Source organism: Colletotrichum scovillei (genome assembly GCF_011075155.1).
Source record: "Colletotrichum scovillei strain TJNH1 chromosome Unknown Contig00004, whole genome shotgun sequence".
In the NCBI taxonomy this organism is placed as follows: Eukaryota; Fungi; Ascomycota; class Sordariomycetes; order Glomerellales; family Glomerellaceae; genus Colletotrichum; species Colletotrichum scovillei.
In genome coordinates this window covers 2251202-2277710 of record NW_023336262.1, presented here as the reverse complement: position 1 = coordinate 2277710, position 26509 = coordinate 2251202, and the positions used below count along the sequence as shown (strand labels likewise).

Sequence of the window (26509 nt, the reverse complement as noted above, 5' to 3'; positions counted from 1 at the left end):
AACAAGAGTGATTGATAACCTATCTCAAGTGGGAAAGGCGCAATCAAAGTCAACGACGACGCATCTTGAGTCCTTTTTCTTCAATAAACCATAAGAGGCAATGTTACCTGATCGCGGTGTATCTCTGTCGGAGGCGTTCGACAGGGGTCAAAGTGATATTGAAGTGAAGGAAGCGTGGCTGAGTCGAGGCAGCGAACGTTCGGTGGGCTGGGCATTGACCGGGCCACGTCCACGCTCCCTCTCACAGGCGTCGCGCAACTGAGACTCCGCGATTTAACTCGTCCCTTGGTGGATCAGCGCTAGTCACGTGTCTCCGCCGTCATCCGCGTCCAACTCCAAGAGTTTCTGCGTTCATCTTTTTCCAGGCCATTGCCTTTTTCTGCTACCACAACACGGGGAGCTCCCAATCGCGCCCATCATCCTTCCTGCAGCCAGATTATCTCCTACCATCGTCGCGACAACAAAAAATCACGAACCGCGCGTATCACGACGCGTGTTTCTTCCTTTGACCCATCGCCATTAGTCTTTGGCGTCGCGACTTGCCTATTTACCCCATCCATACCCTTGCAACCCAGCTTCCAAGCTATCGCCACATCACCGACCATGTCTGACGAGCCGACCACCAGCGGTCAATCCGCGCCTGCCGCGACTGAGGAGGTGGAGAAGAAGGTTGAAGGAACCTCGCCTGCTGCTGAAGCTTCTCAGGCGCCCGCGACTGCTGCCAGCGACGCGAAACCATCTGAGTCTGAGGCAGCTGCCAAGGAGACCACCGAGGATGCGCAGAAGGACGACTCCAAAAACAAGGATCGTAAGTCCCTTCTCTGTCGCCACTTTACCTTGACATCAGCACTTGCATCCTCAATTGACCATCTCGCTGACGCATTGCTTGACAGTAGCTGAGACCAAAGACGCGGAATCATCCGGCAAGACAGACGAACAATCCAAGGACGAGGACGCGGACGTCGAGATGAAGGACGCAACAGATGGAGCTGAGGCGAAAGAGGCCTCCGATCCTGTTGCCGATGATGCTGAGCAAGCGCCTGCTGTTGACGCCGACGCCGCTGATGCGACAGCTGATAAGTCCAAGTCGCGTCGGAGATCGTCCGGTATTCCGGAACACAAGGGCAAGAAGCTTAGCAAGAAGGCGTCGAAGGCAAAGTTCTTCAACACCAATGCGCAACCCGGCGATCACTTCCTGGTCAAGCTTAAGGGATACCCTCAATGGCCCGTCATTGTCTGCGACGAGGAAATGCTCCCCGAGACCCTGCTCAAGAGCCGTCCTGTCACGGCGAAGCGTGCCGACGGCACGTATCGCGAAGACTTTGCCGATGGTGGCAAGCGTCAAAATGACCGCACATTCCCCGTCATGTACCTCCGGACGAACGAATTGTAAGTCAATTGATGATACAAGCTCCCAACCCGACCCAAAGACGTTCGATGCTAACTCGTGATTTGTCCAGCGGTTGGGTACCAAACTCTGCTCTCCAGGAGCTGAACTCCGAAAAGGCGACCGAGCTCCTCACCGACAAAGTCAAGAAGGTCGAATTGCGCGATGCCTTCGAGCTCGCCATCGAGCAACACCCCCTTGATTACTACAAGGACGAGCTTCAGAAATACCAAGATGAAGTAGCTCAGAAGCAGGCCGCCAAGGATGCCAGAGAGGCCGCAAAGAAGAACAAGAAGAAGACTCCTGCGGTCATTTCGGACGATGATGTCGACATGGCTGATGCTGCGGACGAGGAAGAGGAGGTCCCCGAACCTAAGGAGAAGACCAAGTCCAAGAAGAGAAAGGCGGACGAAGAAGCTATTAGCGTAAGTTATTGGAGACGTGATAGAATTCGTCCTTAAGCTAACTTCCTGCAGACCCCGGCACGGACTGATTCTGCCAAGAAGCCCAAGATCAAGCTGAACACATCCTCCACTCCTAAGACGACAAACGGGACAGCTACACCAAAGTCGGCTAAAGAGTCAGCCGCTAAGCCTGCGAAGTCCAAATCGTCAAAGAAGGAGGGTGCTGAGAAAAAGGCGGAGAAGGAAGTTCCTAAGGAGCCTGAGCTCACCGCTGAAGAGAAGCACCAACGCAAAGAGGCAAGTCAAGATGATGACACGGCTCCCAGCCCAGATGCTAACACATACTACAGAAGGAGGTTCTCTTCTTGCGCCACAAACTTCAGAAGGGCTTGCTTACCAGAGACCAAGAGCCGAAGGAGGAAGAGATGAAGATGATGTCAGACTACATTACTAAGCTTGAGAGCTTCCCAGACCTTGAGGTCTCGATTATCCGGGCGACCAAGATCAACAAGGTCCTCAAGGCTATTCTCAAGCTTGACTCCATCCCCAAAGAGGAGGAATTCAACTTCAAGAGTCGTTCGCAGACGCTCCTTGACAAGTGGACCAAGATTCTCAGTGGTGGTGATGCCGCTGCTGCGTCCGCAACTCCGGCTCCCACCAATGGTGTCAACGGCACCTCCGGAAAGACAGAGGAGAAGAAGGAGACTTCTGCCGCTCCTAACGGTGCTAAAGAGGAAAGCAAGGAAGCTGAGAAGTCCGAGGAGTCTGAGAAGCAGACCGAAAAGGAGGCAAGTGCGAAGAAGTCCGAGGAGCCTGAAAAGGCAGAAGAAAAGCCCGAAAAGGCCGAGAAGCCCGCTGAAGAGCCCAGTGAGAAGGTGAGTAACTGTGTCTCATGAACATGGTGAGGTGAGCTAACCAAATTCGTAGGAGGCATCTGCGGCCCCGGAAACGGATGAGGCTAAGGCTTAGGGAACCCGTTCACGTTCCCAAAAATCTTGAAAGTAAAGACAAGGCCCAGCCGACTGTGGGCGTCTCGGGCCATTTGAGCCTGGGCTCTTGCGTTTCCTGGCGTATACGGTTTCTCTCGAATCGCAAAGGCGATCTCAACTTGGTTTCGGTGTAAAATTACTTGTTCCCGTGTTTCTAGGCGGTGCAGCTGGGAATCTTTAGACGACAAGCAACTGCGGCAGTGCTGATCTCAGACGGCATGCATCGTCTTCGTCCAGTGAAGCGGGTTCATTGTACAAAGGGGTGAAGGCGCCCCCAAGGGAGAGGAATCCAGCTCAGAAAGGACAGTCTTGGCATCCACGGATGTTCGCATTGCCTGCGGCGACCGCTTGTTTGGGTTATGATGAGGCAGGTGTAGGATGGCAATGGCCTCAAGTTTTTGAGGTAGAATGAAGCTCGCCTTAGGTCAAGGGTTTGCGATGTTAGGAGGGCGAGGAGACTGGTAGTCACTAGTTCAACACGGCCTTGGAGAATCGGTTTAATGTCATTTATATGGAAAACACCTTTAAAGACGTGCTTGCGTCCCGACGCACTTCATCTGCTAATTCCCAGGCATCTCAATGTGCTATGTCCGTGATATTATCACCACGGGGATAGAAGTATCCCAAGCCTCTACACACTGTGCACAACATTGTTGCTGCCGGGCAAAGTACAGTGCTCCACGTCTCCGACACTGTGCAAGTCCGTGCTTTGAAGATGTTGGCGACGCGTGCCAGTCAGAAAAGCGCGACCTCCATTTCAACGACACTTCTTCTCACCGCAGACCGCCTACGTCAACCCACAAAATGAGTGTTGAAGACGACCAAGAACCTCAATTCAGGCAGGAAGATCACCAGGTGAGTAATTCTGCTTCTCACATGTGTAATTGACGCTGACCTCCGCCTACAGGCCGCATTCATCTTCCGGCCTCCTGGTGAGGAAGCTGGAGTGGATCGACCGGCCAAACGTCGCCGTTTGTCCAACAAGGCTGTCGTCGAAAAGGCGAATATCGCAACCTCGTCCTCGTTTGTGCCATTATTGAACGGCGAAGAGCTCCCCGAGTGCGTAGCGCTTCGCGAGAAGCAATTCCAAACGAGCTGGGACCATCTTGAGTCCAAAGCCCAGGTAGGTAGAGCATTATGACCAACTACTGGAATCTTACGCTGAGCACGAAATCTGGTAGGGAAAACTGCGTGATGCCAACTCGGCCACTCTAGATCAAGTGACTGCTTTCATTCGTGACCAGTCTGGTTCACAGTAAGTGAGAACGGCGTGGGGTTGACTTGCACGACTGACGGCACCACAGGAGTAAAATCCCGACTGCTTTTATCATCACCGGCCCGAACATCTCATCTCAGGACCTGCTATTCGAGCAGTTATCCGAAACGCTTGAGGAGAATACGCGAAGCAAGTTTGTCAGGCTCAAGTCATCTGAAGCGTCCAATCTGAAGGCTGCTCTCAAAAAGATCATTGAGGATGCCACATCTCGGGGATCTCTAGATGACGATGATATCGAAATGGCATCCGGACAAGATGTGGGTTTTCTTCCCTTAAGCTTGAAGAGTGCAATAATAAGCTCACAAACTTCAGGGCCGGAAGTATCTAAACTACGATCTCGAGGGTCTGTACGCATTCTCAACGGCACAGAAATGTGATCACATTTTTGTTTCTTTCCAGGATAGCGAAGGATTCGACAGCGCTCTTCTCTCCGATCTGATCATCCTCTTCAAGTAAGTTGCTATCACAACAGACTTCAGAAGCATGCTGACGTTTTGAAACTAGCTCGTGGAGACCCAAGATCCCATTCACGCTTTTATTTGGCATCGCAACATCAGTAGAACTGTTACAGGCGCGATTACTCAAATCCGCGTGCCAACATCTTTACGGTGCTCAGTTCGATGTCGTCCAAACAAGCGCGATTTTGGAACAGATTTTCAAGCCGACCATTGCGGGATCGGATGCTGCTCTGATTTTGGGAGAGAATTTGTTGCATAGTTTCGTGGAAAGACAGCGAGACCAGGTCGCCAGTATTCAGTCTTTCATCGCATCAATCAAGGTAAAGCTTCCAATTGAACGCTGCAGCGGTCGGGCTGACATTTATAGTACGCATATATGTGTCACTTTTATGCAAATCCGTTGAGCGTCTTTGCTGTGGAGGACGATGAAATGAACAGCGAACTTGTCCAGGACGTACATATCGAGTCGATCCGGTCGCTTCCTTCATTCCGGCGCGAGGTTGAGAAGGCCGTTGAAGCGAAGGATCTGAAATTAGCGAGGTCTTTGTTGGAGGACGATGACCTGTTGCGCGAACAGGTTTTCGACATTCCAGAGAAAAAACGGGAATGGGTCACCCGCCTTCTCCGCTCGCTCAAGCTCATCCAGGCAACGGGAGTTGTTCAAGATGACTTTTCCTCAATGTACATGAAAGCGGTGGCCGAAGGAATTTCCCCTTCGTCCGATGGCTGGGACATTGTTGAAAGCATCAAGCGGATGCAACCGGATGACTTTGTCTCGATGCTGCAACGTGTTCAAGACGCCGTGGCCAGCGGAGATGCCCAGCTGTGTCTCACCGGATGGGAGTCCGAGGCCGGGGACCTCCCTTCTCTTGTAGAAAGCCTTCTCCGCGACTCAAAGGAGCTTCTCGGCAGGGCGAAAGAGGACGGTAGCACTTTGCGGAGCGCCTACAGTGGCCACAGCCGGGTCCTTCGCACCACCGTTGTTGCGCAAAAGGTGCAGCTCAGCCACGATTCGGCAGCCCTTTCCGAAGACGATAAAGCTTTTACCAAAATCGTGGACCGTGTCGCGGAAGTACTCCAAGACGTCATACACTGCGAACCGGCCGCAGAGATTTTCCTGCACGAGACATGGCTCTACGATTCCAAGACACCGTACCGCGACGTTTTCGTACCCCGACCCCAGGATGTCTTTGAGCGGAGCCTGAAGCGACCGCAAGACTACCTCGCGTGTTCGTGCTGCAGCACCGACGAGGGCATCTCCACGACGATGCCCGTCACGTCGCTGCTGTATCATTTGTATTTGGAGACGGGTAACCTCATCAACGTCGCAGATCTATGGGCCGCCTTCTACGCCATGGTTGCCGGCGATACGGAGAGCGAAGGGAACGCCGACGAGCGGGGGGCGCTGGTGTCCTTTTACCGGGGCCTGGCGGAGCTAAAAGCACTCGGCTTTGTCAAGATGAGCAGGAAGAAGACGGACCACATTGCCAAGCTCAAGTGGCTTTAGGAGCTGAAAGGCTTGTCAACGACGGCCTGGGACTGTGAAACGAGGCCGTGGCGTGAGGTTGCACGTCAGACGCGTAGTCCAGGAGAGATAACTCGGCGTTTGGTGATGTTGTTTTTTGTTCAGTATCAGCAGGCAGAATTGATGCTTTACCTCTACAGACCACTTCTCGAATGATCAAACAGACGGGTCGTAAGGCTATTTTGGAGGGGGGGATGGGTGTCTCTTTGAAGGAAATTTGTCATTGACTTGGTTTTTCTTAGGGTCGAAAACAGTGTTTTTCGTGTTTGTGTCTGTCTAAACCTTGAACAAGGCCATTGTACGTTAACTTCTTTGTCTAGTAGTCGTCCGGGACACCACGGAACCGACTGCTCAGCCCCCCCTTCACGAATCCAAGCTCCGTCCGCAAACCGCTGAAAGCACGGCTGTCCGATTTACCGGTCTCTGGCTGGGCAAGGGACTGTGCTAAGAGTAAGAATTGTAATTGAGGATGAGTCAATGTGTAGGAGGGTAGAGGAAGCATGGCGAGGAGGGAAAACGGAGTGGAATGGGCGGATCTTGTCTCGGAACCTCCATATTCGGGGCGGGCGGAGCTGGCTTCTCGTTGCGGCCGGCACGCGACTCGTTTCTAGGCCGGCCGGACTGGAATTTCTCAGACATTTCATACGCAACGAGAAGCGCGAGCCCACCACCTTGTATCCTTTCCGTCGCTGTGTCTCGCTCCTCCACCCCCTGTCGAGCTGTCACTCACCCGACCCTCTTCCTCCCCGCCCTCCGCCATGTCTCATACTGGTTTTTTAGGCGTGTCGAGCAGATAAAGAGAATCGGCACACCAAAACCACCTGGACTTGTAAGTCCGAATAGAGGGCGAGAGAGAGCGAGAAAGCAAGAGAGAACCGGCAGTCTGGGTAGGGGGGCTTATTCTTCCCAAGCCCTCTCAGGAGAGAGTAAACGCCGCTTACAACCTCGCCTGACCTTACCCAGGATGGCAAACTCTGGCCGTCAACAGACAAAGCAGTCGTGTCTCGCCTGACGTATTAGTCGCCCTGCCGCAGCCCCCTCCTCGTTTGACTTCGGGTCCCAGTCAGTCGGGTCGCTTTGGTGGAGTAATGCGTGCGAGGAAGTGTGGTCTGGATTTCTGTTGTGACGGTTTCTTTCCCGTCTTTTTTTTCACTGTTCCAGCTGCTTGTGGTGGGCCCCCCATTGCCCCATTGATCCATCATCTTTCCTCCTTTGGGGGAGGGGGGTTCTGTTCTTGTTGTTTTTGTCTCTGATCAGGGTTGCTGTTCCGGATCAAAGAAAGCCATGTCGAGGAAAAAGGGGGAACGGTGTGGTGGGAGGGTTCAATCGGCTAGTGGCCGGGCCCCGTCCCTTTGGGTTCGGTTTGCTCACGAACATACAAGAGAGGCGGTCTTCCGCATCCTCAAGTATGTGTAGACGCTTCAACATCGATCTCTTTCAGATTTCATTACCACAAGTTTCCTATCTCGAGCATCTATAGAAGTCAACAACGTTTTTTTTCACACAAACACGTATTACTTTCTAATTCCCTCTCCCGTCTGTGCAGGCATAGATCTAAAGCACAGAGCCTCTTCTTCTATTTTATTCAAAGGAACCCAAAATAAGACGAGGAGAGGACAGCATCAAAGCTGAAAGACGCCACAGTCTGTTCCCACGGAGATCCTCATTTTATATTTCTCAAAACACTTCATCTATCACTCTACTCTTTGCTGAAAACTCATCTCATCACTTGAATCACTACTACGAAATCAATTTTCTCTTTGACCGTTGCCATCGAACCGTGCTGCCGGTACCTTGATACTCATAATACTCTTTTGAAAGCACACACAGAGCTACCGAACTTAAGACATCCCAATCCCTGGAGACGAACCGCATACTTCGGAAGAGTTTGATAGGAGGATAAAAAGGGATCTGAGAACGCAAGAGAGGAACCACAGAACTCAAGGAGGGGGAAAAAAAAAAGAAAACAGAAGAAAAAGATGGCAACCAGACACCACCACACCACCAGCGGCGGCATCGGCAACCGGCGAGCGGCCCGCAACGCGGCTTTCCAGGAGAAGATGCGCCAGATGCGCCTCCCCCTGGCCCCCTTGGTCCAAATGTCGACGGGCGCCATCCACCCGGCCTTCCCCGCGACGCTGCTCAACTTTTGGCTGCTCACCGAGGACCAGCTCGACGACCTGGCGCGCTTTTACCACCAGCGCAGCCCCTCGCCCTGGTCTGGACAGTACCCCTGCCCCATCACCTGGCAGTCGGGCCTCACCGTCGAGGAGAAGCGCAGGAAGATTGGCAAGTTTATTGGTCTTAGGTAAGTTTGATCATCGGCGGTGTCTTCTCAAGTATAATAATCATGGACTGACATGTGTTGCGCAACAGAGGCTGTGAGACTCCCATTCGGATACGTATCAAGACTGAGGAGCAAATCATGGAGGAGGCGCGGCAGGCGAGATTAGCCGAGGACGAAGAGGCTTTGAGAAGGAAGATGCCGTGGTACTCATGATCTTCGAGACCACGAAGGTTGTCATTTGATGGTTTGGGTTTGCCCTTTGGTTTCCTTGCTTTCTTGCATGGCATTGCGTTGATATCACAACACATTTCGAGGCGTTGGTGGCATAGCTTTCCACATAGAATTAGACACTCTACGGACTCACGTCTGGGCAAAAGAGGGGTCAACCAAGGTTTTTTTTAGAGACTTTCAATCAATTCATGATGCAAAACGTGCCGACTATGACCCTGAACGCCTAAAAACTGTGAAGCCGTTGAATGCTCTTTTCCCATACACCGGGGGGATGAGGTATCTAATGACAATGTGGACGGTGCGGAGCGCCTGAGCGCGTATTGATATGTGGACGGGACATATGATGCGTGAATGGAGGTGGATTTGTGGTATAGTAGAGATGATGGCCGTATTGCTTATTTCTTGCCCTTCTTCTTCTTGGAAGGTGTGCTGGTGGTAGAGGCGGTAGAGTCAACGAGAACGGCGTCGCCATCAACACTAGGAGGGGCGGTCGAGCTCTTCTCGGACTCGTCGAGCTCCTTCATAACTCGGTCTGGATAGTCGATCTGCGCTTCTCCCACCACGCCTTCTCCTGCTCGACGGTGTTCTGGACTTCCTCGAGGCGGTTGCGCACAATGGTGTTGGCGGCAATCTCGTTGGCGGACTGGAAGATGGACTGACCCCAGTTGGGCGCAAGGGCGTTGGCCTGGGTAGCACGTTAGTAGGCAATCTCAGCCGGGCTCTGGAGCAGGTATACTGACCTCCATCACGACGTCGCGCAGTTCATCCTCCATCTCCTTCTCTGCGCGCTGGAAGCGCTGCCACAGATCATCACCGACGCTTCCCCGCTGCAGCAACGTGCTGCAGGCCTGCTTGGCGGAACGGATCTGGACCAGACGGTGGATATCCTCAACAGCGCGGCGGAGGAGGGCGGCTTTGATGACGGTGGAGGGGATCTTGGGGGCCTTCTCGGCGCCCTCTTCCGGAGATTCGAGGTGCAGCAGCGACAGGTAGATGTTGCGCTGCAGATGGGGGCCAAACCAAGGAGCAAGGTTGGCGCTCTGAGCTGTAACAATGGAAGAGCCTTGGTTAGTATACTTGTTCTTTGAGGATATCGTCGGCATCGCGGGCGGTTTTTTGCGCGAAAGAGGTCGGTAGGACTTACTGGCTTTGCGCTTTCTGTAAATTGTGGAAAAGGTCATGAAGACGCCGCCGAGAACCGTGAGGTAGGCGAAAGGGAGCACAAGGCTCATCCAGTCGACATCGAACATGGCTGCGGTTTATTGTGCGCTCGTAAGGATCGTGGTGGGAAAGTAAAGAGGATGAACGAAGGACAAGGAATGTGCGGTTGCAGGCGATTTGTCGTTGGTGTTGATGAAGCGTGTCCAGTACTGTACCAAAGTGACAGGACAGCTTGCCCGTCGCATTGGACACTTTTTTGGCTGCCCACTGTAAAGTCAAAGGCCGTCCCGCTGCTTTACTCCGCCCTGTACCTGAGCCCTTGCACCTTGGATTTTATGGCCCGAGTACCTGTTAAGAAGAAGACTAAAATGATTGACAAACTGAAAATAGAACAATTCAAAGACACATTCGACTTTCAGATCTTCCACAATACAAGTACATCTTGCTTTTTCCACGGTTCTTTGGGTGCTTAATGGATACAGCTGGTAAAGCGGCAGCTTCCTGGACCAGGTACAAGGGTACAAAGAGACCTTAGGTCCTTGAGCAGGGCAAGTGTGGCTGCTTGTCCAGTCGCACCTTGCCTCTCAAGCCACCCTAGTACTGTGTAAGCCTGTAAGGCCGTTCCCAACTGCCCCTGCTTGGGTGGTGAATAAGCTATGCCAGGGGCCGCTGGAGGAACGTGCATCCCCTCCCCTCCGTCGTTTTGCCGGTCCCACAATAAGGCACCACCTTTGATGACGCTGTTGCAAGCTGCGGCGATTCACCTTTAGGTTGGCCAAGTGGTACGCACTGGAGCTCTCACGAACCCATCTCATCCCGCGAAAGCAAAAGCTGCCACAAACTCGAGCCTTCTTTCCACTCCCTCACCCTGCTACAACGTCTCTTTTTCACGCAACAGCTTCGAAACGACATATACAAGGGCATGGGCGCTCTACTTTGAAATCAATTCTCTAGATTTTCTTATTTAATCCTTATACCCCCCGACCTTTCTTCGACATTGATCACACTTTCGAGAGCTCCGATTTTCGCCATCCAAGATGCTCCTGAGACTCCGAGGGCCCGACGGCACAAGTCGTCTGAATATAGACGCAAACGACACATTTGGACACCTGGGCAGTCTGGTATGAGAGCATTCTGTTCTACAAGCTGTGCGAGGTCCGACTGACCCTTCCAGTTGATTCCGAACCTTCCAGAGACCGTCGACCCGAACTCCATAACCCTTTCAAATGCACCTACAGGTGGTGATGCTAAGAACTTGGTCGAGATCGCCTCCTTCAAGGTTGGGCAGATCGGACTGAAGTAAGCCAGCGTCTAACCTCGAGCCCGAGTACGATACTAACTTCTTCGCAGACATGGCGATCTCATCTTCATAAACTACAAGCTCAAAGATGGTCAAGCCAACGGTGATGCGAACGGCGCCGAAGCAAGTCACCCTCTGGCATCTTCAAACCGACTCAACGGCAAGCCCATTCTGCCGACCGACAACCTGCCGATCGATCCCCCGCCCGTGACGTCGCCGTCCGAGAAAATCAAGAACCCATGGGACGTTGTCAGGCAGCACCCACTAGACGATCGGCTAGACAAGAAGGATGGCAAGATTCCGAGAGGCCGCGACCACAAGATGTGCCGGCATGGACCGAAGGGCATGTGTGACTACTGCATGCCTCTGGATCCGTTCAACGCGAAGTACCTGGACGAGAAGAAGATCAAGTACCTGTCGTTCCACTCGCATCTGCGGAAAATCAACTCCGCCACGAACAAGCCTGAGCTCGGAAGCTCTTATATCCCACCCCTTGTAGAGCCATACTTCAGAGTCAAGCGCGACTGTCCTTCGGGTCATCCTCAGTGGCCTGAAGGTATCTGCACCAAGTGCCAGCCAAGCGCCATCACCTTGCAGCCGCAGCCATTCCGCATGGTTGACCACGTGGAATTTTCGTCGCCTGCTATTATCGACACGTTCATTGACGCTTGGAGAAAGACGGGAGGTCAGAGATTGGGCATCTTGTACGGCCGGTACACAGAGTATGAGGTTGTACCTCTCGGCATCAAGGCCGTCGTTGAGGCCATCTATGAGCCGCCCCAAATCGATGAAGTGGACGGAGTGTCGTTGAATACGTGGGAAAACCAGAAGGATGTTGACGAGGTCGCAAGGCTCTGTGGGCTGCAGCAGGTCGGCGTCATTTTCACTGACCTTCTGGACGCTGGAGCAGGCGACGGATCAGTCGTTTGCAAGAGACACGCTGATTCGTACTTCCTGGCTTCGCAGGAAATCTGCTTCATCTCACGTTTACAGGCTCAACACCCAAAGCCCACCAAGTGGAGCGACAGCGGCAAATTTGGATCCAACTTCGTCACCTGCATTGTCTCGGGCAACGAGTCAGGAGAAATCTCGATTTCATCATACCAGGCTTCTAACGACGCTGTGGAGATGGTCCGCGCCGATATCATCGAACCCTCAGCTGACCCCAACGTGATGCTGGTTCAAGAGGAAGAGGAAGACGACGGATCCACGAGCCGGACAAGATACATCCCCGAAGTTTTCTACCGTCGGATCAATGAGTACGGTGCCAATGTACAGGAGAACGCAAAGCCATCGTTCCCCGTAGAGTATCTCTTCGTGACCTTGACACACGGATTCCCGGATGAGTCCAAGCCTACTTTCACCCAACTAGGTTTCCCCATCGAGAACCGCGAGTACATGGGCGAAAGTCAAGAACACTCTGCGGCCGCTAGGATCCTCAAGTTCTCGGGCGGTCAGAAACCCGCCGAAGGTGGCTTGGAAATGTCCAACTTCCACTTACTCACCTTTATTCGCCAGATGGGCATTCTTTCCAAGGTGTGTTGATCACGCTCATCTGGAAGCTTGTTACTTACATATTCTAGGACGAAGAGTCGCTGTTATGCCGAGTTGCATCGCAACATGACCTGGCTGATAACTATCAGCTGCGATCTACCGAGGGCTGGAGGACTTTGCAGGCGATCCTGCAATCGACCGGTGAGCGAATCCCCAAGCGCCCACGGCAGTCCGAGGGCCATCCCGCTTCCAGTGAATTGCATGATCCATTTGGGCGCCAATCCAGGACCACAGAAGAACCCCTTGCTAAACGATTTGCTGCCTTCAGGCTGAACGAGCGTCGCCCACCTCGGTAAGCAGAGCAATTTCGTGAGATGTGCTCTGTGAATCCGTATACTTTACGCAACTGGGTGTCATCAAGCGATGATGTGGAACCCGGGAAAAGGCTCTCTCAATACTCTCGAGAACTCTAGATGGGAAAGGGTTGGGAATGCATGCTCATGCGATTGGCCAAAGGTGACAGGCTTGGTGTTTGGGAATTAGGGACTCATGTGATGGCATGGGAGGCACAAATGGTCCTTGGGCAGGTGGAAGCGATCAAAGGCACCTGTACCTTAGTCAACAGTTTCTCCGGATTGGACGGAGCTTGGGTTCAAACAAGAAACCCGATTGAAGCGGCCTCGTCTTCTAATCCAATGGTCACCATCTTCAAGTTTTCAAATCAATTGATCTCAGCGTCTGCTTTGCTATACACGTCACAAAATTCCGATCCGAAGGTAGCCATTCCTGAAATCATGGCAGTACCCTTTATCACTCCGTCTCCAAGTTCTTAATGATGTGAAAGGCCATCGTATAGTCGGTCTCATTGCCATAGTAGTTTTCCAGAAACAGGTTCAAGATGAGAATAGAGCAAGAGCATGGAAGTCACATACAGAAGCGAAGCAGAGGAAGAGATGTTGCTTTAAACAAGTTCTTTTCTTTTTTCAACTAGTAAAGAAAAAGGGGTAAAATAAAAACAAAGTTCCTTATTTTTTTAATCCACCCCCTTTGCCGATATCACCATCGCCCTTCGCCGATTTCGAGGTCTTTCTTTTTTCTGTTCGTAGAAACGAGAACATTTCCGGCTAACCTAAAACTCCAAATTTTTGAGGAAAAAAAAGATACGAATAAAGTTTGTGGTATTTACAAAGGCTTGCCGCCGAGGAAGTTGGACCACGGGCGGACTTCGGAGGGGATACCCTCCTTGCGGGGGAGCTTCTCGCTCATGCATTGAGCAAAGAGCATGGCAGTCTGTTGATTGCATGTTAGCAAATTGATTCATATCAAGTTGACTTTTTGTCATGGTGATCCAGGGAACTTACCTTGGGCTCCATGAAGAGAGGGACGCCAAAGTCGACGGCGTTGCGACGCATGACGTAGTCGACGTCCATGACGGTCTTGCCACGGGCCTGAGCCAAGTTGAAGACACCGCGGATGTCGTACTTCTGGAAGACCTCGCGGAGGGCGCGCTTGTCCTCCTTGGGGAACTCAATAACCTCGACAGAGACCTTGCCCTTGGCGCTGGACTCGATGAACTGCTTGACCTCGTCGTCGGCGGCGAACAGCTTGTAGCCCATGGGGGCGAGGTAGTTGACGACGGTGGGGAGCCAGTCCTTGTTGAGCTCACCGCCGAAGAGAAGACCTTCACCGGGCTCGGGCATGCGGAAGTTCATGGTCGACTGCAGGGAGGTCCAGTAGGCCTCGACGAGGTCCTTGCCGAAGCAAGCGATCTCACCGGTAGAGGCCATCTCGACGCCCAGGAAGGGGTCAGCACCGGCGAGACGGGTCCAGGAGAACTGGGGCACCTTGGTGGCGAGGTAGTCGCGCTTGACGGCCATGAGGTCGACGGGCTTGGGGACGTCCTGTCCGACGAGAGCCTTGGTGGCGGCATCGATGAAGTTGGTGCCCAAGACCTTGCTGACGAAGGGGAACGAACGGGAGGCACGGAGGTTGCACTCAATGACCTTCAGCAGAGGCTCGCCGCCCTCGGGGTTATCGGCCTTGATGATCTGCATGTTGAAGGGACCGGTGATGCGCCACGCCTTGGCGACACGCTCAGCGATGTCCTTGACACGGTCCATGGTGGTCTGGTCAATGTTCGCGGGAGGGAGGACGAGGGTAGCATCTCCAGAGTGGACACCAGCCTGCTCAACGTGCTCGGAGACGGCGTGGAGGATCAGCTTGCCCTCAGAGGCAACACCATCGACGTCGATCTCCTCAGCGCCCTCAATGAACTTGCTGATGACGACGGGGTGGTCGGGGGAGACGTTGGCCGCAGCCTCAAGCTTCTCCTTCAGGTCCTCCTGACTGCGAATGACAGTCATGGCAGCACCAGACAGGACGTATGAGGGACGGACAAGGACAGGGTAGCCGACCTGGTCAGCGAAGGTCTCGGCCTCCTCGACGGAGGTAAGCTCCTTCCAAGCGGGCTGATCGATTCCGATGCTGTCGAGAATCTCAGAGAACTTCTGTCTGTCCTCGGCCTTGTCGATGTCCTTGGGGTCAGTGCCGAGAACCTTGGCTCCGCCAGTCTCCTGCAGGCGGAGGGCGATGTTCTGGGGCAGCTGGCCACCGACAGAGACCACGACGCCCGAAGCGCTCTCGAGCTCGTAGATATCCATCACACGTTCGTAGCTCAACTCCTCGAAGTAAAGCTTGTCAGCAGTATCGAAATCCGTGCTGTAGGTCTCAGGGTTGAAGCTGGTTGCTTGTTAGCACTTGGCATTTTGTAGTTGAGTCTTCGAGACTTACTTGATCATCACGGTCTTGTGGCCCATCTGGCGCAGAGCCTGGGTAGCGCTCACAGCGCACCAATCGAACTCAACGGAGCTACCGATACGGTAGACACCGCTACCAAGAACGATAGTGCCCTTGTCCTCAAAGGTGACGTCGTGGGAGGAGGCGTTGTAGGTGGTGTACAGGTAGTTGGTGTCGGCGGGGAACTCAGCAGCGAGGGTATCGATCTTCTTGACCCACGGGCGAATGCCGAAGGCAAGACGAGCAGCGCGAGCCTGGTCCTCAGTGCTTCCAGTGGCAAGGGCAATCTGGCGATCAGAGAAACCGAGCTTCTTGGCCTTGGTGAGCTGGTCCTTCTTCAGGTTCTCCAAACCACCAGCCGCCTCGAGCTCGTGCTGGCAGTCGACAAGGTTCTGCAACTTGTACAAGAACCACTTGTCAATCTTGGTCAGGTCGTGAACCTTCTCTACTGAGTAGTTCTCGTGGAGCATGGCCTGACCAACAGCAAGCCAGCGGCGGTCAGTGGGGTTCTGGAGCTCGAAGTCCAAATCCTCGAACTTGTCACCCTGGAAGCCGACAAACTTGGGGTCAACCTGACGGATGGCCTTCTGGAAAGACTCTTCGAAGGTTCTGCCAATAGCCATAACCTCACCGACAGACTTCATGGCACTGCCAATATCGCGCTTGACGTGCTGGAACTTGGAAAGATCCCAGCGGGGAATCTTGGTGACAATGTAGTCAAGGGAAGGCTCAAAGTTGGCAGTAGTGGTCTTGGTGACCGCATTGGGAAGCTCAGGGAGGCTGTGGCCAAGGCCGATCTTGGCAGCAGTGTACGCAAGAGGGTATCCGGTGGCCTTGGAGGCCAAAGCAGAAGAACGAGAAAGACGGGCGTTAACCTCAATGACACGGTAGTCAAGGCCGTCGGGCTGGAGCGCGTATTGAACATTGCACTCTCCGACGACGCCAAGATGACGGACAATCTTGATGGCGGCAGATCGCAACATGTGGTACTCCTCATCGCTCAGAGTCTGACTGGGAGCAACGACAATACTGTCTCCAGTGTGGATTCCCAAGGGGTCGAAGTTCTCCATGTTGCAAACAGTGATGCAGTTGTTGTTTGCGTCACGGACAACTTCGTACTCGACTTCCTTCCAGCCCTTCAGAGACTTCTCAACCAGGATCTGGGGGGAAAGAGTAAGGGAGCGGGCAGCCATGTTGCGGAGCTCCTCCTCGTTGTTTGCGAAGCCAGAGCCCAAGCCACCGAGTGCGTAGGCGGCACGAACAATAATAGGGTATCCGACCTTCTCGGCAGCGTCGAGAGCCTCCTCGATAGTGCCAACGGCGATGGACTTGGCGATAGGGATGTCGATCTCGCCGAGGGCCTTGGCGAAGAGATCACGATCCTCACTGGTCTCGAGGGTCTTGACGCTGGTTCCGAGAACCTTGACTCCGTACTTCTCAAAGAGACCCAGGCGCTGCATCTGAACACCCAAGTTCAGGGCGGTCTGGCCACCGAAAGACAGGAAGATGCCATCGGGCTTCTCCTTCTCGATGACATACGTCACGTACTCCGGTGTGACGGGGAGGTAGTAGACCTCATCGGCGAGCGAGTGGTTGGTCTGGATGGTGGCAATGTTCGGGTTAATGAGGACGGACTTGACGCCGGCCTCCTTCAGAGCCTTCAGAGCTTGTGATCCTTTATGAAGAGTCGTGTTAGCCAGAAAGCTTCTTGGTGTCTGTGACTCATTCTCTACACTTGTTGAGCGCGAGTTTGGCAAGCACACGAACCTGAGTAGTCAAACTCTCCGGCCTGGCCAATGGCAAGACCACCACTGCCAATGACGAGCACCTTCTTGACATCGACGCCCGCTGAGGGCTTGATCGCACCGCTCTCAAGATAAGCCTTGGGATTCGGCGCAGATTGCGCGGCACTGGGACGAAGTGCGCTCGCGGTAAAGAGACGCTTCTGAAGCAGCTTAGCACTGCTGTTCTGGAGTTGGGCTCTGGCCAGGCCGTTGGAGGCGGCGAGGGTGAAGTTGCGACCGGTCAGAGCAGTAGGGACTCGGCGACCATGTCGGAGGACAGCCGGAGCTCGACCTGCCAAAGAACTTGACATGGCCGACGGCATTGTGAAGGATTCAAGGGATCAATGCGACAAAGACCTTGGGAAAGAGAGAGAATACTCGAGGTCAGAGCCAATTGAATGGTTTTTGGACCAAGAGAGAAGAGGTATTATGGCCGCCGGGGAGGGAAGGTTTGTGACTCTTCCGTGAGCTTTGTTAGAGTTGTGGGGAGGGAAGATGGTCGCAGCGGTCTTCGTCTTCAGCGACAAAAGGCGGTCCGAATTGTGATAAGATAAGGAAATTTTTCTCTCAGCGGTTGTTGAATTGGCCGATCGGGGGGGCCCAACAATGGCTCAGGACGCTAACTGGGGTAGTATCACATCCGTCTCTTCCCTCAAGGCCCCGTCTGCTGCCCCGTCTACTGCGCCAGGGACCACTTGGGCGCCGTTATCGCAACTTTCTGCGTCACCGCAGTGACTGTACACACCCTCGCACATCCATCTCTCTCGCTGAGGGACCACCCTAGTGTCTCCCGCCCTCACCTCTAATGAGCGAGGCTTGGGATTTGGCGAAAATTTCTGACAGTGCAGGTACTGAACAAGGTTTTACAGCGTTGTCAAAACTCTCAGCAACGCATTCTCGTCTGTAACCGTCAGATGCCCCGAACCGTTCCCTGGCCTTTGGTACCTATGTCGTATAGCGAGAGAGTATTTGAAGCTGGTGGTTCGCCCACTGGTTCGTCCCAGCCAACTCGAGCTTTGTGCATACCTTCCTTACCTTCCATTCTTTCCTGCGTGTCTGCGGAGGTAGGTAGCCCTGAGCTCAAGGTGCCCAGACATTAGGTACTAGCAGCTTGGACAACATGCACTGTTGAGTCACGGAAACAAACTCTTTGGGATGGAAATAATGCTACATGTACAGTACATATCGGGAGGGTACCTTAATGATTGACTCAATTGAGACGGCTGGAGACCCATGGGGACTTGCCAATATTCCCCGGGCGTGCTCCAGCTGCTCCAGTCAATCTGGCAAGGACTACTCGACTTTGGAGTCCGTCCTGGAGGAGTGACTCACGGCGCTCGCTCGCTCGCTCGTTCGCTCCTGGCCGTCTGCCGGGCGGCATCCCGTTTGGTGTCTGCTCTCACTGAGGTGCCACGGTGCTCAGTGAGTCTCACACCCTGTGCCAGAGTCGAACTGCATGCACCTTTTGGTCCTGAGTGAGGGCCCGAGCTTCTTACCGTTTGGGATGCGATCTGACGTTTGGCCTAACCAACCCCGCTACATCTGGCATTTGCCCCGCCTTTGGCACTCAGTGCCGGGGAGGCGTCAATTTTTCATCTCAACCATTGGCCAATGCCTCAACTACAGTCTGAGCAAATGCCGCTGAACGACTCGGAGACGGCCAAATCGGTCCTGGCGCCGATGACACCAATGGCACCGATATGGGATGTCAAAATCTACCATGAGGATCACCTGCTAACCCTTGCTAGACGTTGACAGCTCATTTAAATCGTCCACCTGCGGAAGAGTAGCCGTGGGGCAGCTGAATCTCACCATCGTCGATGGGACAGACCTGAGTCTTCACACCCCGGTAATCTCATAGTTGACAGCTTGACAGTACGACCTTTCAAAACGTGATTGGTATTCCATTCGCCAACATATGCCAGCCCAAGCTCATCTCATGTAAGTCGTGTCCCTTTTTCTACTTTCCCATGCCGAATCCTCTAGTTTTTGTCAAGTCTTACTGCTGGGTTTCTCTCGATGAAGTTCAAATCCACCTTGTGTCCCAACAGCTCGCGAATGTTGGAGATGCCGTACTTGATCATAGTCGGTCTCTCCAAGCTCAAACCCCAACCGTATACTCTCAAATCCTTGGGCAGACCCATTGCCTCGAGCATTTCCGGTCTGAACATACCGCTGTTACCGATTTCGACGAGCTTGTTCAAGCCCTTGTGGAAGCTGAAAATCTCCATACTCGGCTCCGTGTACGGGTTGTACGCGGGCTTGAATTTGATGTCTGTAATACCCATCTTGTTGAAGAAGATCTCCATGAACTCCATCAAGCCTCCCAGTGTAAGTCCGTAATCCGCAATGACACCCTCGACCTGGTGGAACTCAGCCAGATGCGTAGCGTCGACACTCTCGTTGCGGAAGACTCTGTCGATGGAGAAGTAACGGGCCGGGGGAGGTCTGCCGTCCGGTCCCTTTCTGGAAGCCAACTGATGAAGTACTGCGGTGGAGATGGCTGTCGTGTGTGTGCGGAGAACAAGCCTCTGAGCCTCGTCCGCAGCCCAAGGGTAACGGTAGCCGATTGAGCCAAACTTGCCATCCTGGTGGACCTCCTTGACGTTGTCCCAGTACGTCTTGTAATCCTTCTTGTCGTCTTCCGACTCGGGCCCAGGCTTGTCTGCAACCTTGGGATCCGAGATGTAGAAAGTGTCCTGGAGATCTCTCGCGGGATGTTGTTGGGGCACGAAAAGGGCGTCGAAGTTCCAGAATCCAGACTCGACGAATTTGTCGGTCGGCATCTCCTCGAAGCCCATCTCGAAGAAGATTTGACGGAACTCGTGGCGGACCTTGTTGAGGGGGTGAAGCGCGCCAGAGTTCTGGTCGGATCCAAGAGCCTTGAAGTTGTAAGGCTTGAAGTTGGCAGTCTTCCATGAGCCAGACGCAATCATGTCAGCCGTCAAGTCCGTCTCCTCCTTCTTGATTTCCAATGCGAACTCAGGTCCCTTCTGGATCTTGTATGCGATGACCTTCTGGGTCTTGATGAGCTTGCGCTTCTTCAAGTCGGTGATGATTTTGGGCTCGTGGGTCTTTGTCTCCAGGATCTGCTTAAGCTGAGCCTGGGTAACATCTTGAATCGAGTCGGCCTGCGCACACGGTATTAGCATGTATTGGTGACATTTGGGGCGGACAAACTTACAGTCGCAATGAACTTGCCGTCGGCACCTTTCTTGATCCACTTCTCCTTGAAGGCCTTGCCTTGGCCGACCTTCGTTACATTCTTGTCTCCCACAGCAGCCTCAAGCTCTTGAACAGTCAGCCCCTCCAAGGCTTTCCGGACCGCCTCGAAGACACGAGCTTCGTGACTGCCGTGCTCTGCAATTTGCTTGCCCTCGGCCTCAAGAATGGCTTCCTCCCGGTCAATTGACTCGTATGTGACCATGGAACGACTAGCGAGGCGGTCCAGTGCGGCCTTGACGTCTGTGAAGTGGAACTCTGGGAAGTGTTCGGCAGACAGGATGGGATCCTTCTGGGACAAAGCCAAAAGAATCTGGGATGTAAGGTCCCCAGAAGGACCGTTGCTTGCCGTCGCCATGATTTCGTGCGTTGTTGTCTGGATAGGTGGCTTGCACGTCGAGATGTCGATGTTCGGCTCGTTGAGTCAGAGGGGCACTTGTAAATTAGGCGGGAACTCCTGGCAGAAATTTGGCCGCTGCGAATGTCGAATCGGAGGGGAGTGTGGACCCTTGCGCGGGATGGATGGAGGGGTACTCGTATCAAAGATTCTCCTGTCCCGATATCAGTAGGTGCCCGCGCCAGTGGATCTAGCTCCTGAGCTTACCGCGTCGAGTCGTGGACAGCTTGCCTGCGTGCCTGCCTTCCATTCCTCAAGCTGTGGCGTCACATTTGGCTATCCCTGCAGCTGGCTTCGGTCGGCTTTTATCCACATCTGTTCGCATCACGGTCCCAACGGTCGGGAATATCTTCATTCATGCTTTTATCTTGACAGCCAACTCCGCTTTCCCTAGCCGACATTTGCCAACCTGCTGGAGTATGTGAAGCGTCGCACTTGTCGCCACGCTGCAGGAATCTCCGCCGACACAAATGAGGCCAACGAGCTATGGTCGATGATGCCGCGCCAGAGACCCTGCCAGGCCGATCAACCCCTTTCGGGAACGACCAGGAGGATGGCAGAGGGGATCCAGAGCCTTCAAACCGCGCCGATGATGCAGAAGCTAGAGGTTCTAGAAGAAGGCGACGGCGGAAACATCGAAAGATCAATCCCGGCCTGGCAAAGAAGTTCGACTTCTTGACCCAATTACTGCGGAATCTCGACTCCATAGTATACGCAGAGCTATGCACATTATACTACATGGAGTATGCCACTCTCTCCTTCTTGTGCTTCATTATCTCATATTCTGACAATTATTCAGGTGCTCCATCTTCCGCTTTGCAGTTCGCGTCTATGGACAGCACCACTGGCTTACACCCAAGCCTGACGACTACCCATTGACTATGGCGGCGGCCCGGTCACAAGTTATATCGGTGTTTGTCCCGAACTTGCTGTGTGTCTTGCTACATATCTTTGCGTCCCTACCTGTAGCTGGCGAAGCTGCGCGTGGCTATCTTCACGGGGGTGTCATCGTCGACTTCATCGGGCAGAAACCACCAACCTCGAGGCTTACCTTTCTAGCTCTCGACTGTATTATACTGGCTGTGCAATGTCTCATGCTGGCTGTCCATGCCGAGCGAGAGAAGCTACGGCCTATTGTAAGGCCATTGTTATTCCGCTTGCCCCCGGCACTAGAAGAGACGATCGGTCTTTCTACCCAAGATCACGACGCCGAAGAGCGGGGTGTCTTGAGAGATGCACCTGGACTGGACATGGAAGGCGCAGACAGCGTGGAGCTCCAGTCTCTGAGGCCCAACGGCGAAGCTGAACATGGCCAGGAACCTTCACGAAGGAGGTCCGCAAGACGACGCTCGTCCTCGAATGCAGCCAGTGGAATGCATTTATTCGACGTCTTCACTTCAGGGAACGGCGATTTGGGAGAGTTCCACATATCTCACACTATTAGACACGCTACCACTGATTACTGGGGAGCGGCAGGTCACTCGCTTCAAACCCTGGGTTATACCGCGACATTGACGAGACTGTCCGCGATGAGGAGGATACCACAGCTAGAACGCAACCAGAGGAATCAGAGGTAGTCTAGATGGTATCATGATATCCAATGGCAATTGATCTTCAATTGTGCCGTCGCGTTCTGGTATCTTAAGCAATTTTGCGACCAACATTACCAACACCGCTTCCCTTTACCGAAACAAGTATATCGTTCGACTCGTCGTCTTCAACGTCCCTTAAACCCCAACTACTCGCGCCGAATGTGCGCAAGTCCCTGGCGAGCCCAACCATCTCTTCTGTTCCGATGACATCTCTTCCTATCCTCAATCTTCCTACATCTTCAGATCCCATAGCCATCAACGTCATGACGGTGCTGGCTGATGTTTTGCTGACACATCCACCTTGCGCAATGGTTTCCAGCAGTTGATAGGCGCAGTTTTTGCCAATATCTTCAGGCACTACGCCGCCCACAGGTGGCGCTACTACATCTGCCGAGTAGAGAACACCGACAGAGCTCGACTCAGCCACCAAACTGAGACCGAAACCAATGCCCGTTCGAGTCTTTGACTTGTCGGCCGCCGTGATAAGAGGTGCTGTGTCGTACTGCGCTGCGATATGAATGTCTGAAACGAGAGCATTCAGGACCTCTCTTGCCGAGTGAATCATTCTGCTGTTGTTGGACGCTGAGACTCCCGTACAGTATGCGACTCCTCGTATCCTCCTTATCTTGCCGGGATTGCGGTTCAGGTGCAATGTTTTCGGGAGTCGGACCTGGCTTGCGAACCGGAGCTCAACGACACCACCGCCGCCTCTGCCATTCTTTCCAGGGCAAGATCGCGACAGCACTCTCAGCTCAATTCGCGCAGGCGGGATACCGAAGAGCCCAAAGAGTGGTAGGATGGCTGTGCGGAAGGAGTCGACAGAGATGTCGCCGGTCTCAGTCGCAGATGTGATGACACCCGGGCCAGTGAATCGGATGTTGACGTGCGCCTTCGAGAATGGCGCGAGGAGGCAGATTGGGAGGAGGAAGTAGGTGACGCCGCGGTTGTTGTTCGCGGGGAGGTTGTGCTCGATGACGTCGCCGTCGGATGCGCCAAAGCCAGCCATCGTTCCAGTGATCAGACCGGGGTGGTACGTGATAGTCGTACCGGTGTACGAAATCTGCATAGAGCTACCATTGGTGACGGCTTCCAGTAGTCGGAGGAATGAAATCTCGTGGGGCGCAAGACCGGGGTGTGTCGGCGACGAGCTGCGAATTTTGGAAATGTGAACTGGCCGACCAGTCAGAGTTGATATGATTAGTCGCTGCGCAAAGGACCTGTGTCCTGTGAACCGCAGGTACTCGGGAGCGGACGCCATTTTGCCGTGGGTCGTCTGGGTGCTGGTGATATCCTCGGCCGGAAAAAAAAGAGTAGACGAAGGTGGGATCTAGAAAATTATCTTTTTCTGCCGGGATGTGGCCGCTGAATCTGTCCCAAGTGGTAGGCGGTAACGGAATTTTGGATGTCTCTGATAAGATAAGCTCTTAATGATTCGCGACGCGCAGATGCAGGTGCACCTAGGTTCGGGGTCCATCAAAAAATCTGACCCATTTCTCTACCTGCCATGAGCTTCCTCTCTGCTTGAAGCGCCCATTTTCTTCGCTTTCTCCTCTATGTTGACCAACTTCGCCTCTCCTTATGTCTCATAGAACTTTTTTTCGTGACATAGCATGTCGAAACACATTCATTTGCCAGTCATGCCAGTCAACTTTGGGTTCTTCTGCCCCGCCGCCATGGGCAATTCGACATAGCTCCCGTATTGCTCAACTAGGAGTCAAGCCTCGACCAGGTGCTCAGAACACACAGCGCAAATCTTCTCCGACGCCATCCACCCAAACCGATGCCGATCCGAGCCGAGCAGCTGCCGACCTTCTCAAGGAACTGATGCAAAAAAGGACCGACGAGCCTATTATAAAGTTCTTCGAAAAGGATGAATCCGGCCAGATTGAGCGGCTGGGGGACGAGGATGCTTTCAGAGAATCCATGGGTGGCGTAGACGATCTGAAGAAGCAGCTGAACCAGACTTTTGCAGCTGATATGCGGCGCACGCTCTCTCGTTTTCAGAATGAGGGCGGCTTGGGTGCTTTGGGAATCAACGATGTCGACTCGATTGCGAAAGATTTCGAAGACAAGCTCGGGGACGCCAGGAACCCCGAAGACACATTGGAGAGCTTGAACGCATATATCAAAGACTTAGAAAGCCAATTCGAGGCAAGAGGATTCGATGTCAATCAATTCGATTACAAGAACCACGCGGCAACACTGGGCGTCATACAGGCGACTGCTCGCGTGGACCCCTCTCAACGAAAGAAGCAACCCCCGATTCCGCAGATCCCCGAGAAAGTGTGGAGCTTCAACCAGCGAAAACGGATAGTACGATTGAATACGCTCCTCTCCCGAACGACTAAAGAGATGCGACGAGGTGAAGATGTTACGGCAAAGACTACCCAGACGGTCTGGAAGACGTACGGCGCGGCGAGGCAATCTCTAGCCAAGGCTTGGGCGCATGTTCCTCAAGACGTTTGGAACCTTTTGTGGGATATTCTGTCTCTCGATGACGCGAAGAACCCAAGCCGTCTCACGTACCTTTCGCTGCTAGCAAGAGACATGAGCGAGGCGAAGGTTGCTCTGAGCCCTTCGCAACAGCTTGTCACAGTCGAAGCCATGTTTGTGGACGGATGGGAGGCCAAAGCCATAGATAACTGGAAGCGATGTATGTCCACTCTCGGCGACAGTGGCGCAGATACCTTCAAGGAGTTTTGGGAGCTTGGAGTGCGCATGTTCTGCCAACAAGGTGATCTTATGCAGGGAGAACGCGCGGTGAACAAGCTGCTCGAGCGCCAACTCGATCCACGCATTCTATTGCCGTACATTAGGAGCTGTGCAACAAATCCGAACGCGGAGCCAAGGATAAAGGCCTGGGACGCATACCGTCGAATGAGGGACCTTCTTGGCTCTTCAATGGGGCTCGAGGACTACGACCAGGTGATCTCTTTCTTCCTGACAACTGGACAAACGGAATACGCTCTGCAAGCCTTCGTCGATATGATGAGCTCTAGTACGGTCGAGCTGAGTGGACGAGACCGATTGCCTTCTCAAATCGGCAACAAATTCTTCTTTGGAAAATGGCTGAAACGGCTTATCGGTGCTGGAGACCTCGATGGAGCGCATAGCGTCTTTGAATTTATGCGCTTCAAGGGCATTGAAGCGGCCAGCATTCAGGTGAATGGGCTTATCGGTGCCTGGCAAAGGTCAGGTGGCGCCGACAATCTGGAAAAGGCGGACAAGTTGGCATGGCAAATGATCCATGCTCGCGTGGAGTTTGTCGAGAATCGTCGTCGACTTTCAACCATGGAAGGGCCTGTTCGTACAGTCGAAGTGTCTGTGAAATCTCATACAGCTGCCATGCCCAAGGCCACGCTCGAAACGTTTTCTCTACTTGCGGAGAATTATCGCCTTCGAAGCCTTCATGGCGAATTAGCGAAGTTATGGGACGCCTTCAGAGAAGCAGAAATCAGCCCGGACGCCTTCATGATGAATCAGTTGCTGGAGTCCCACTCACAGAACGGCAACATCTCTGAGGCACGCCAGCTGTACCAGACTCTCGTGTATGACCGTCAGGTCAAACCTGATCCCTACACGTTCATGGCATTGTGGAAGATGCTTGGCGCCAACCGTCTGCATAACATTGCAGGCGATGAGCTTGTCAACGAAACTAGAATTACACGCGAGACTTTTGCAGAAATGGTTCGCTTCGCGTCCGTGTTCAAACCAGACGGCCTCGACGGGCAAATCGCGAGGAAAATCCTCCACACATTCCGCCGACTAAAGGACAAAATCGGCATCGTCGTTGCCCTCCAAGCTTTTAAGGCTGTCTTCGACTTCACTCCGCCCGAGGTGTTGGCCCTCGAGATGATGATGGAGACTACAAGTCTTGCCTGGGAGACAACGCAGGCGCGACAGAAGCTTCGTCTCATTAAGCGCAAGATTGACTCACATGTCGAAACCCGACAGAAGTCCATCGGAGGATCTCTGACTCTTGACGAGATGTCGCTCAAGCAGCGTGGCGAGGAGTACTCGTCTTACTTGCAGACGGCGTACATGCAAGAAGCTGGTGAGCTGGCCAAGGGCCAGGTGTCGATGGTGGCCAAGGAGATGGGCGTGTACGATATATTGGCACGCAAAGGCAGGGGCTAGATGCCACAAGTCCTCTCTGTAATATCAAGATGTAGATATTGTACACTATAATGACACTCAATACTATGA

General features: G+C 53.4%; 10 protein-coding genes across 10 annotated transcripts; 6 read left to right on the top strand and 4 right to left on the bottom strand.

Annotated features, from left to right (window-relative positions):
- Window positions 1–372: 372 nt before the first annotated feature.
- On the top strand, window positions 373–3315 carry HER10_EVM0007858 (PWWP domain-containing protein). Its single transcript, XM_035483050.1, has 6 exons — window positions 373–808; window positions 894–1389; window positions 1461–1812; window positions 1864–2088; window positions 2142–2666; window positions 2719–3315. The coding sequence occupies exons 1-6, from the start codon at window positions 604–606 to the stop codon at window positions 2758–2760; spliced, it is 1845 nt and encodes a 614-aa protein (XP_035335119.1). The 5' UTR covers window positions 373–603; the 3' UTR covers window positions 2761–3315.
- Window positions 3316–3584: 269 nt separating this feature from the next.
- Window positions 3585–6021, top strand: HER10_EVM0010927 (origin recognition complex subunit; the record flags this gene model as incomplete). Its single annotated transcript, XM_035480371.1, has 7 exons — window positions 3585–3635; window positions 3688–3903; window positions 3962–4035; window positions 4085–4313; window positions 4369–4508; window positions 4561–4834; window positions 4882–6021. The coding sequence occupies 7 exons, from the start codon at window positions 3585–3587 to the stop codon at window positions 6019–6021; spliced, it is 2124 nt and encodes a 707-aa protein (XP_035335336.1).
- A 1374-nt stretch (window positions 6022–7395) lies between these two features.
- On the top strand, window positions 7396–8653 carry HER10_EVM0006859 (uncharacterized protein). The gene is made up of 2 exons (XM_035476432.1): window positions 7396–8347; window positions 8416–8653. Exons 1-2 carry the CDS (start codon window positions 8019–8021, stop codon window positions 8537–8539), a joined length of 453 nt encoding a protein of 150 aa, XP_035335049.1. The 5' UTR covers window positions 7396–8018; the 3' UTR covers window positions 8540–8653.
- Window positions 8654–8793: 140 nt separating this feature from the next.
- HER10_EVM0006839 (preprotein translocase subunit Sec66) lies at window positions 8794–9938 on the bottom strand. The gene is made up of 3 exons (XM_035476413.1): window positions 9702–9938; window positions 9298–9602; window positions 8794–9242 (listed from the first exon to the last, which is right to left on the bottom strand). The coding sequence occupies exons 1-3, from the start codon at window positions 9805–9807 to the stop codon at window positions 9078–9080; spliced, it is 576 nt and encodes a 191-aa protein (XP_035335046.1). The 5' UTR covers window positions 9808–9938; the 3' UTR covers window positions 8794–9077.
- A 533-nt stretch (window positions 9939–10471) lies between these two features.
- On the top strand, window positions 10472–13116 carry HER10_EVM0002199 (nuclear protein localization protein 4). Its single transcript, XM_035482884.1, has 4 exons — window positions 10472–10839; window positions 10893–11017; window positions 11069–12554; window positions 12602–13116. Exons 1-4 carry the CDS (start codon window positions 10756–10758, stop codon window positions 12866–12868), a joined length of 1962 nt encoding a protein of 653 aa, XP_035334702.1. The 5' UTR covers window positions 10472–10755; the 3' UTR covers window positions 12869–13116.
- A 438-nt stretch (window positions 13117–13554) lies between these two features.
- Window positions 13555–17559, bottom strand: HER10_EVM0000858 (carbamoyl-phosphate synthase). Its single transcript, XM_035470625.1, has 4 exons — window positions 17076–17559; window positions 15303–16983; window positions 13874–15251; window positions 13555–13802 (listed from the first exon to the last, which is right to left on the bottom strand). The coding sequence occupies exons 1-4, from the start codon at window positions 17413–17415 to the stop codon at window positions 13695–13697; spliced, it is 3507 nt and encodes a 1168-aa protein (XP_035334610.1). The 5' UTR covers window positions 17416–17559; the 3' UTR covers window positions 13555–13694.
- A 1453-nt stretch (window positions 17560–19012) lies between these two features.
- Window positions 19013–20772, bottom strand: HER10_EVM0005759 (tRNA synthetase class II core domain-containing protein). The gene is made up of 2 exons (XM_035475363.1): window positions 20277–20772; window positions 19013–20223 (listed from the first exon to the last, which is right to left on the bottom strand). Exons 1-2 carry the CDS (start codon window positions 20670–20672, stop codon window positions 19075–19077), a joined length of 1545 nt encoding a protein of 514 aa, XP_035334965.1. The 5' UTR covers window positions 20673–20772; the 3' UTR covers window positions 19013–19074.
- A 201-nt stretch (window positions 20773–20973) lies between these two features.
- Window positions 20974–23627, top strand: HER10_EVM0003551 (uncharacterized protein). The gene is made up of 2 exons (XM_035473224.1): window positions 20974–21454; window positions 21511–23627. The coding sequence occupies exons 1-2, from the start codon at window positions 21198–21200 to the stop codon at window positions 22286–22288; spliced, it is 1035 nt and encodes a 344-aa protein (XP_035334813.1). The 5' UTR covers window positions 20974–21197; the 3' UTR covers window positions 22289–23627.
- On the bottom strand, window positions 22353–23561 carry HER10_EVM0012527 (18S rRNA biogenesis protein RCL1; the record flags this gene model as incomplete). Its single annotated transcript, XM_035481921.1, has 1 exon — window positions 22353–23561. The coding sequence occupies one exon, from the start codon at window positions 23559–23561 to the stop codon at window positions 22353–22355; it is 1209 nt and encodes a 402-aa protein (XP_035335459.1).
- Window positions 23628–23809: 182 nt separating the features above from the next.
- HER10_EVM0011439 (pentatricopeptide repeat domain-containing protein) lies at window positions 23810–26440 on the top strand (the record flags this gene model as incomplete). The annotated part of the gene is made up of 1 exon (XM_035480872.1): window positions 23810–26440. Exon 1 carries the CDS (start codon window positions 23882–23884, stop codon window positions 26438–26440), a length of 2559 nt encoding a protein of 852 aa, XP_035335372.1. The 5' UTR covers window positions 23810–23881.
- Between the last annotated feature and the right edge of the window lie 69 nt (window positions 26441–26509).